The 11,212-nt window shown below is 36.8% G+C and overlaps 1 protein-coding gene and 1 non-coding gene across 3 annotated transcripts; both read left to right on the top strand.

The window, feature by feature from the left end:
• Positions 1-934: 934 nt before the first annotated feature.
• LOC141700581 (NAC domain-containing protein 30-like) lies at positions 935-3,563 on the top strand. Of its 2 annotated transcripts, none has more exons than XM_074504292.1 (4): positions 935-1,491; positions 1,584-1,766; positions 2,146-2,417; positions 2,808-3,563. In XM_074504292.1, the coding sequence occupies exons 1-4, from the start codon at positions 1,473-1,475 to the stop codon at positions 3,291-3,293; spliced, it is 960 nt and encodes a 319-aa protein (XP_074360393.1). In that variant the 5' UTR covers positions 935-1,472; the 3' UTR covers positions 3,294-3,563. The 2 variants fall into 2 exon arrangements, with proteins under 2 accessions (XP_074360393.1, XP_074360394.1); XM_074504293.1 differs by having other exon boundaries at positions 937-1,469; positions 2,808-3,562.
• A 7,328-nt stretch (positions 3,564-10,891) lies between these two features.
• On the top strand, positions 10,892-10,998 carry LOC141700582 (small nucleolar RNA R71). The gene has a single exon (XR_012566430.1). It is a non-coding gene; the product is annotated as a small nucleolar RNA R71 (small nucleolar RNA).
• The last annotated feature ends 214 nt before the right edge of the window (positions 10,999-11,212 follow it).

The following is an 11,212-nucleotide window of genomic DNA, read 5'->3' as shown; positions in this document are numbered from 1 at the left end:
ACAATTTTTTTATATCCGAAGGATAAAAATATAGGGTTTTGAGAATTATGGACATACAGGTCCATACTTTAAGTTGCAAGTGTTGACATTAAGTCTTTATTAACAGAAAAATAATGATACTGTATGATAATTCATTTTTTTGAAAAATTGAAGTGATCGATAAATAGTACAGTAGCTTGATAAAAAGATGAATTAGAATGAAATGTTGGAACAAAAAGAAAAGACGGCGGATATGGGGGGGGGGGGGTGGTGGCGTGAAAATTAGTGCCACGCCGTCCAACCAAACGTTTGATGTATCTATCTGCCACCCCACGCGCAAACAAACAATGCATCTCTCTCTCTCTCCTAGCTATCCCTACCCTTTTTCTTCATCTATAAATACTACATTTTCAACAGACCTTGCTATGACCATTCTCCCATTTTCAGTTTTCAGTTTTCCGTACGAAAACATTCTCACAACTCTGGTACTTGCCTCTCACTTCTAAGGATATATAGCTCCAATCAAGTTTTTGGTTAGTTTTTTCTTTCATAATCTTTACAATTAAAAGGACAAAAGCACACATATATATATATATACCGACATTCTTATGCTTTTCATCTGGAGTTCTCTAGCCCCTCCATGTAATTATGCATCAAATTTGTAAGTAGTCATTAAGCACTTCGTGATGCACCAAAACTGATCCTTCTGTATCATTTGACTATGGCTCACCCAGAATTTATATTATAGTTATTATTATTTTATACTTTATTAAACCAAAATCATATTTTATTATTACCAAAATCATATTCATGATTGTTTTTTATCATATATATTATCATACTTTGTTAATAGTTTTGAATGTAATAATTTATAATCTTTAAAAGTTACTATAAATCTTTGTTTGTGGTGATCAATATTTTTGAGTACAGTGTTGGGGAAGAAAGTACAGTGACAATGAATAAAGAAATAGTGTATATAGTGAGTATAAAGTGGGTGTGTGAGAAGCTTGTCTAGCTATCATCATCATCTTGCACGGAGTGGAGTTCACTCTAAGAAAACTTAACATGTGCTTTCGACGTTTACACAACACACACATCACAGTCATCAAATATCGGCTAGCTACTTACATTTGTCTTTCATTATATTTCCATTTGCCTGAACATATATAGCTCCATGAACATATAATTGTCGTTTGGTAAGATCCGATCAATGTGTTGATATATATATGTTCGGGTCCCCAACTTGATTGATCTGTAATCAACGAGATATACGTGCACACGCACGCATATAGTTATATCATAATTATGATGATGATATAGGAAGCTTCTTCCACTATCTATCAGGGTAAGGCTCAGTCTCAAGACATAATTAATGGGGGTGATCAATCTTTTACTTATTTTGAAACATTTGCGACAAGTTTTAGTGCTGATTTCTTGATTCCAAACATGCTTCCAAGTCAAAAGGAAATGTGAAAGCATCCAAAACTACAGTTATGGAGATCTGTACTTATGGTTAATATTTGTATATCTCTTTACATACCCTCCAGCTCTACTTTTTACAGTATTTTCTAAGATATATAGACATGTTTTGCTTTATTTTGCAGGAGAGGATAATATTGTATCTTCCATGGAACCGGAATCATGTGTCCCTCCTGGCTTTAGATTTCACCCAACTGAAGAAGAACTTGTAGGCTACTATCTAAATCGAAAAATTAACTCTTTAAAGATTGATCTTGATGTTATCGTGGAACTCGATCTTTACAGCATTGAACCATGGGACCTTCAAGGTACGCGTTTATAATTGATATATCATATTTAAATAGAACGTGATTCTTGTGAGAACAATTGTGTTGTACTCTTATAAAAAATGCAGAACAATATATTTTCAATGTTGTATCGTTCTCCTAATTGTTCTCACTTCATCACGCTAGTAGTATATAGTGGAATATAGTTACAAAATTTAAGTGGAGGGTGTACCCTGATATCCTCGAGGCTGGCATGCATGTTTGTGTGAAATATGAGGGATATAAGTATAATAAATATATGTATAATTAACTATTACCAAGTAAATGTGCATGCAACATAGCTTGATGCATCAAGGGTTGTCGCACATGTACAGTTGTAAATAAGCTAAATCCAGTAAAGATATTTGTGTTGATGCTGCAGGCAGATGCAAACTGGGATACGAAGAACAAAGCGAGTGGTATTTCTTCAGTCACAAAGATAGGAAGTATCCAACGGGGAGACGAACAAATAGAGCAACTAGTGCGGGGTTTTGGAAAGCAACCGGAAGAGATAAAGCTGTGGTCTCAAAGGAGAGCATTATAGGCATGAGGAAAACCCTTGTTTTCTACAAAGGCCGTGCGCCTACTGGTATCAAGACTGATTGGATCATGCATGAATATCGACTCCAATCTTCTGAACACGAACCTCCACAGGCAAGTAGTACTAATCAGACTCAGGTACTAGTAATTAATTGCATGTTTAGCATAATAAACTAGTGAGTTATATGTATTTTTTGTAAGAATTTATTATATCTGTTCTTTTACAATAAAGAAAAACTCATGAGACAACACCAGCACACCACCATATATCTCCCCAAAGCGTCTCTATGAGATCGAATAAGGGAACAAGAAGACAAAACATGTTCACTTTTGCGGCTCCTGTAGAAGAATATACAGACATTAATGGGTGTCGAATAAAAAGTAAAGAAAATATTTCAACGGCTACAGTTCGGGGTCAATAAGTAACTAGCTTGGTTACATGACTACCTGTCTAATGAGTGTTCTGTGAGAACATTAATCTTTGACATTTAACAACTTTTGCAGGAAGAAGGATGGGTTGTATGTAGAGCATTCAGGAAACCAATTCCAAATCAAAGGCAAGGGAATGGTAATTTGAACAATGGTTATTATTTTCGAAACGGCAACAATTTTGCATCATCATCCATTCAAGATAGACTAATTAATCCGGTGCATTCGGTCGTGCAAAACCAGAGCACAAATTATTACCAAGTACCCTTTGCCACTTTAGACCAACACCAGTTCTCTAACCATGCTCACCAGCTAACTGATCTTCCACAACTTGACAGTCCTAGTACCATTTCAGCAAGCCTTGATATGGATCAAGATAAGAATATTAATCACGATATCAACTTTTACGATGACATAAAAAATGTGCAGAATTTTTACATGCCGAAACTAAATGAAGCTTCATTTATTCCCTTCCCAGACATGCCACTCATTCCATGTGATGAAGATTCAGATTCTCAGAATCATATGAACCAGCTTCTTGGTTGTTTTCCTGATTTGTAAGGTATTGATGATGTGCCGTTCTAGTATATCACTATGTGATTCTCAGATGTACAAGTATGGTTGCTATATATTTAGACTGGTCAAATGTATAGTACATAGAGTTTGAGAACTCAATTTAACTGTTATTACCTTCGACGCTTATTATTTAGATATCCGAGGTTGTAAGCTACTGTTTGTATGTGGCGAGTTAACTTGTTGTGTTGTGTGTAGACAAAAGTCTTTTAAATCCTCAAGTCACATTGCATCGAATGTCTATAGATTTTTGAGTTGTTCTCACTCTTCTATATTAGTAACAAATTTAGCAACACATTTCTCTTCCTCGGTTCATCTCCGAGGATTGTCTTCAAGTGAGTTCAATGATCTTAAAGCAAATACATATGGCTTGTTTGGGACTTGCAATAGTTCAATTAAAATTTTGAATGTGTATAAATGACATATTTTGGATGATTAAAAGAAACTGGCTTCTAAATCCGTGCAAGGCACGGGCACGTTCTTATATATTAATTTTTAAATATTTTTTATTTGTTAAAAATATTTTACAAAAATTTGTAGTTGACGAATATGGATATATTTATAAAAAATCTCATGTAAGAAAGTGTAGCATTCAGGGTGGATGTATAAGTAAACATATTATTTTAATTTTCTTCACCGAACGCTTTCCTCTTTGTAATAAATGATATTGTATCAACTACACAATAAGGATTAACTCATACGATTGAAATTGAACATGATTATTAATAAAATGATAGCTAAACATTTCATACCGAAATATTTTTAGTTTTTAACAATAATAAATTTTTTTAAAATTGTAGTGTTTAGGCGATGGGTAGTTATGGGGGTCATTTTAAGAGATTCTTTTCTATCTCCCCGCAATGTTGAACTACTAGCAGTAGTGACTATTTTCCCCATACAATTCATGAGCATACTCGACGTCAAATATTATATGGTTACGGGGATATAAACTGATTCTAAATTGTTTATTCATAAATATTATTTTCCAGTTAATAGTTTTACACTAACTATCGATTCATAGAGAATGATGATTTGCTCTTATTATAAGATCCTGAATGGTTATACTATGTTTCGGTAAAGAGAGTAATATTCCCCTTTGAATCTTTTTGTATAAAATCTATTTTTTTAACGATCTCGTTCCAAAGATGACTAAATAAAGTACCAAACCGATACCCGATTCGAAATTCGAAATCCAATCCAAACTCGAAACCCGATAAAAAACCGATACATACATAAAATAGTATACAATGTTTCCATAATGTATTATTTATAATATTTTAGATTTAAGACATATAAATTACATATTTTTATTTTATTAAATTAGTAGTAATTGACCATTATCAAGATTGTTAAGACTTATTTACTGAATTATAACTCTTTTTTTTAATCTTAACTTTTATTTTAGATGTACTATATATATATATATAAATTCATTTGCGATGTACCACTAAATATTATGCAATTAATGTATTTTAGATTTTACTCAAAATGTCAACTTGTGCCATATAATGCTTTTGACTATTTAATAATGTATTTATTTTAATATTAGTTATTATATAAACGTAGATAATGGTGTTTCTATGCATCAATGATATTAAATTTAAATATGTTATTCGTAATTTTGGATATCCAAAAAATACCCGATCCGATTCGAAACCCGACGGATTTGGATTTGGATAACCCGAAAATATTTGGATTTAACGATACCCGATCCGAACCCGACCCGTTGCCATCCCTAGTTGTGGGTAAAAAACTAAGGTATATTTAATGCTAGGATACGTGAGTTCAAGACCCTTGATTAACTGCTCTCGTATTTCGTGACTCAAGTCTGCCTTCACAAGATGCCTACGTACCTTGCTATATGTCAAGGATCAAATTTAAAAATGTAGTTCTGAATGATGAAGTAAGACCCTTTAAATAGACATTAGATGTCCACGAATTGGAATAGGGTTAAGAGACTTGGTGAGCAAGTCTCCGTCTTTGAATGAACATTGAAGTCCTAAAACGTAGGAAGCACATTCCTTGTTGGTTTAAGTGCCTTGGAAGCTACTTTTCACAGAATTATATCTTTTATTGGACACATTTAATGAGTTATTAATTCACACTATTTATTAATTACGAAATTAATAAATGACTAGGGTTTCAGGCCTCATTAATTGGGTTTTGTCATTGGCCCATATTAGGTCTAATTAATAGAACATTAATTATGTCTTTAGGCTTATTTTCGGCCCATATCATTTGCCTCCCAATTTCTAGGAAACCTAAACACAAGATCTGGTAGAAGTTAAGTCATTTCGTTCCCTTTCAGGGTATCATTTTATCGTAAAGTGTGGAGTGACCTACACGTTTATAACGATTTGCCATTCTCGAGGCTTCAAACTATTTTCCTTACATACTTCCTCTGCGGGAATATGTCTTAAATCAGTTAATGCCCCCAATACTGGGATTTCGAGGGTCTCGCTGTCCGGTCACGGAGTCGGGTTCCAGGGCTGTTGTGCAAGACATGCTTGCACCTTAACAAGACTAAGACATATTGTCAACCCTAAGTAAGTTGTATTGTAATCTAAATTTTTATTTTGTACTTGTAACACTTAAAGTCTGTAAAAATGTCAAAGGAGCAGACTGGAGTCTTTTTCTATAAACAGTGTCAAGCCTAAGAATTCTATCTGGAAGAAGATCAAGAAGATCATGCTTCGGAAGAATTATGAAGAAGCTTGAAGTTGAATAAATCTGGTTTAGGAAAAATATTCTAAGTCAAGATCTCTACAAGTCACAGATTTAGTGTTACAGAGAAGTCATTCGAGAACTCAAAATGACTTATCGAGAAGTCAGGAAAGGCATGTTAGGGCGAAAATACGCGCTAATATTCACGCAAGTATACACGTTCGCAAGTAGTATAAGATATAAATCAGATTCGTTCCCACAGAGACTGGTTTAGGTTAAGTTCAATTTATGCACCTATGCAACAATGTAAGGTTATCGCTCAATGCTAAGACAAATAACAAATTGGGTTTTTATTAAACTAAGAGATTATACTAAATAACATTAACTAAGAGAATTGAAGTTGAATTAATATATGATAAACATGGGATCCTAACTTCATTAAATACTTCATTCAATAGCCTTATTGTTTTTAACCTTAGCATGTGATGGTGATGACACTAATCAGATAACACGAAACTGATAAACGCCAACTTTCATTGCACGAATACCATTCTACCAGACATCCACAAAAGAGATAGAAGCTGAATAGGCACCAATTATATTGAGACCCTATATATCTATAGAATTTGACAACATAACGGTTTAAGAACAAGTTATCTATCTTGATTACATAGGGCAAATAAAACGGTTAGAGTTACCTACGAATCATGCATACACGTACATGAACCTATGCTAGCATGGCAAGTTCTAAACCTCTATATTCACTGTCGCTTCAATAGAGATTAACACGCTATCTTATATGTTAGCTACGCACATAAGACAAATAAGCACAACCATACTAGGATATCATACAATCACCACACACCAAGATATCGAAACAATTAATTATTGAAATCCATAAGTAAATCCGCTAGAATCCCATGACAACGATTAGCCCATAATCGAACTCATCGTCACCATGGGTTCCAATGAAAGCATGGTATAAACAAGGTCTTAATAAACTAAATAATAATCAAAGTACGAATAAACGAGATCTAGGTTCAACAAGAACGAAAACGAGCATCCAAAGTTACAACTAATTCAAAGAATCACAAGTTGAAAACAAGATCTTCTTTTCTGGAGTTGTTCTGTGCTTCTAGGTCTTCTCCTTGGTATCCCAATCTTCCCTTCTTACGCAAAACATAATCTTCTTCTTCTTAAAATCACCTGTGAAAACGTCTCAAATCTACTTATATAATAGTCCCATAAAACTCAGATTACATAGAAGTTGGAAGCCAAACAGAAGTAGAAGTCTAAAATAATTCAGCAAAATTCCCGACCCTGCGCGGCCGCTCAGCATAGCTGCGCGGGCGCGCAGGTTGCTGCGCGGCCGCTTAGCATAGCTGCACGGGCGCGCAGGCCTCCACTGGAAAAAATCCAAGTTTGCTCCGTTTCTTCGCCGTAATCTGCCCGTTCCTTTCCTCTCGCAATGGTGGACACATGCCAAGGCTTATTCTTGATGATTCCTCCCCCGAAATGCAACTAATACCCTGAAATGCATGAACACTAGAAAAACGCATCAAATACATAAAATACTTGATTTTAAGACACCAATTTAAGCCATTTTAAGACGTTCTAAGTGGTATAAAATGCCACTTATCACACCCCCAAACTTAAATCGATGCCTGCCCTCAAGCGTCACAGACTCAAAAACAAATAAAAATATGAATGAATACAATCTATATGAAAATGCAGCGATCCCCCTTACTACAATTAATCAACCAAATTGCCACATCTCAACGAATGCAGTTAGACAACTAAAGATCAATAAACTCATGCAAACGGACATACAACCAGAAACGTGGTGTGTGCAAATGCTTAACAGATATGCTTCGGAACTAGACCAATTACTATGACTAGACTATCCTCAAGGCAATCCTACGATTATACAAAGAATAAAAATTCCAGGCACAAAGTGATATACAACATTACAAGAACTCTGGAGCATACTACGGAATCGTGCTTTTTATTTACAACTCAAATGCTTATTTGACCGTGCAATGAGTGAGGTCCACAAAAGACTTATACAATGATATCCATGTAACGAGCGTTAGGTTAGCGGATCCCAGACTCTAAAAGCCTTAGGTCGTTAGGCACAAAGTCCCCTAAGAACTTAATAACTCGAATACCAAAGAGCCCACTCTTGATCAATTATGCCAATTTTTTTTTTTTTTTTTTTTTAACTCTGAGCAAGTGCGTTTCGCTCCATCTTGCTCAACCCTAGACTACTCGCAATATACGCGAGCCGGCTACTAGCCATTTGACGCCTAGCCACAACTAGCAACAACTTCCATATTTTTTTCTCCAAAATTTTTCTTTTTCATGTCTTTATCACTAAGATCCTATAATCGAATTCTAAGCATAATAAATAGATTGACCTTGAAAACAACCAAATCATAACACAATCTAGCCCTTTCGCATTCTCTAAGACTTAGTGGACTTACAATTGTTTCTAGCATGCATATCAACCTACACAACTTAATATCACTTTAATGCTATCACTACACTCACATCAATATCACAATTCAGTCGATAAATCATTGCAAAAGGGATCATGGACATTCATAAAAAAAAACTATATGGCATAAATTATGCAACTATATGAACTAAACTATCATGAATATGCAACTAATGGCATAAATTATGCAACTATATGAACTAAACTATCATGAATATGCAACTAAATGACATACACACAATATTCCTTAACTACCACCCCCATACTTAAAATTTTCAATGTCCTCATTGAAGGCAATAATAAGGATTTCAGGCATACCTAATTAGCGGGAGATTCACCCTCGTCGGGTGGAGGATCAGGTGGCCAATCAACCTCGCTACCAGTGTCTCGAACAACAGTACCGAAAGCATGTGTCAAATCTGCAGCAAAATGACGGTGAATATCGTGCATGGCCTCCATACGCCTAGTTACTCGCCTGTACTGCTCATCACCAACACCAGTCCTATCAATTATCTGCTGCACATGAGAAGAACCCTCTATAGGCACTGGAGGATCCGTTCGGCTACCCTCTACATCATCAAAGATATATCCCAACCCCTTGTCAGGGGGTGCACCTAAGAATGAATAACTCAAGTGATTTGGCAGTGGGTTGAGCTCAAGTGTAGGAGCATCTTCAATAGACGACTCGAGACGATCCTAAGAAATTTTCAGCTCTGCTAACCCAAGAGAATCGAATGGCACATCCAACTTCCTCTTCCACAGAGGTGCATTCAAAACCTGAATTTGCTCTACTTTAAAGCACTCCTCTTTAGCTGTGGGTAATTTTATTTCCTTGAACACATTGAAAGTGACCTTCTGATCATGAACCTTCATCGTAAGCTCTCCTTTTTGCACATCGATCATAGTTCGGCCTGTAGCCAAGAATGGTCTTCCCAAGATAATGGGAATCTTCTTATCTTCCTCGAAATTAAGAATTACAAAGTCAGCAGGGAAGAAGAGTTTATCCACCTTGACCAAGACATCCTCCACTATACCTCGTGGATAAGCGATGGAACGGTCAGCTAGTTGCAATGACATGTATGTTGATTTCGGCTCAGGCAGACCAAGCTTCTTGAAGATAGATAAGGGCATCAGATTGATGCTAGCTCCTAAATCACATAAACACTTGTCGAACGACAAGTTTCCGATGGTGCAAGGAATAGTGAAGCTTCCAGGATCTTTAAGCTTCGGAGGCAACTTCTTTTACAGCACAGCACTGCATTCCTCCGTTAGAGCAACGATCTCTAAGTCATCGAGCTTCACTTTCCGAGAGAGAATACCTTTCATAAACCTCGCATAGCTAGGCATCTGTTCAAGAGCTTCAGCGAAAGGTATGTTGATATGAAGTTTCTTGAACACCTCCAGAAACTTCTCAAACTGCTTATCCAGCTTTTTCTTCTGCAGCCTTTTAGGAAAAGGAGGTGGAGGATAGATCTGCTTCTCCCCTGTATTACCCTCAGGAGGAGTGTGTTCCACAGTAGTCTTCCTTGGTTCCACCTCTACTCCCTTCTGCACATCTTCTTCAGCCACAACTGCATTTTCTGAATCTTGAGATTTTTCAGGCTCTTCGTCTTGCTGAATTTGGGGGCTTGCGACCTTTCCAGACCTTAAGGTGATGGCGTTCACATGTTCTTTAACTTCCCTCTTTCCTGGATTGGCTTCTGTATCACTAGGAAGCGTTCCTGGTGGTCGATTCAATAAGGCATTAGCAATTTGCCCTATTTGGTTCTCCAGATTCTGGATAGAAACAGCCTGGCTTTGGCATATAAGAGCCTGGTTTTTGCACATAAGCCTCAACTCCTCCAATTCAGATTTTTCATTCGAAGATAGACCTGCATCATTAGTTTGTTGTTGAAGTTGGAGTTGTTGCTGAAAACCAAGAGAGTTGAACAGCTTATTTCCAAACGGCTGGAATGGCTGTTGCATCACATTCTGATTGTTGCTCCCGCTGAAGTTAGGATGATTCCAGTTGTCAGGATGATAAGTGTCTGGAACTGGTTGTTGCGATCTCTGAAAGTTGCTCACAAACTGAGCTGAGTCGCTAGATATAGCGCATTGTTCTGTCGCATGCGGACCTGCACACAGCTCACAAACACTAATTATCTGCTTAACACCATAGTTAGCCAGAGAATCGATCTTCATAGACAACGCCTTTAGTTGAGCAGTGATAGCCGTAGCTGTATCCACTTCAAGAACTCCTGCTACCTTGCCCTGTGGATATCTCTGGGTTGGATACTGATATTCATTAGCAGCCATCAGTTCAATTAAATCATAAGCTTCCTTATAGCTCTTTGCCCATAATGCTCCGCCTGATGCTGCATCGAGCATGGGTCTGGACTGTGCTCCCAACCCCTTGTAAAAACAAGTGATGATCATCCAATCAGGAATTCCATGATGAGGACACTTCCTAAGCATCTCCTTGTAGCGCTCCCAAGCTTCACTTAGCGATTCTCCCGTTTGCTGCGCAAATTGAGTAATAGCATTCCTGAGTGCAGCTGTCTTCGCCATAGGGAAGAATTTAGTAAGAAACGTCTGAGCAAGATCTTCCCAAGTAGTAATCGAACCAGCTGGTAGAGAGTGTAACCAGCTCTTAGCCTTGTCCTTCAGAGAGAATGGGAACAGTCTCAGCTTCACAGCATCTTCAGAAACACCGTTGAACTTGAAGGTGTCGCATATTGCAATGAAATCCCTAATGTGTGTATTGGGA

The sequence above is a fragment of the Apium graveolens genome, unplaced genomic scaffold (assembly GCF_009905375.1).
Source record: "Apium graveolens cultivar Ventura unplaced genomic scaffold, ASM990537v1 ctg2528, whole genome shotgun sequence".
NCBI lineage: Eukaryota > Viridiplantae > Streptophyta > Magnoliopsida > Apiales > Apiaceae > Apium > Apium graveolens.
This window is presented reverse-complemented; position numbering and strand designations above follow the sequence as displayed.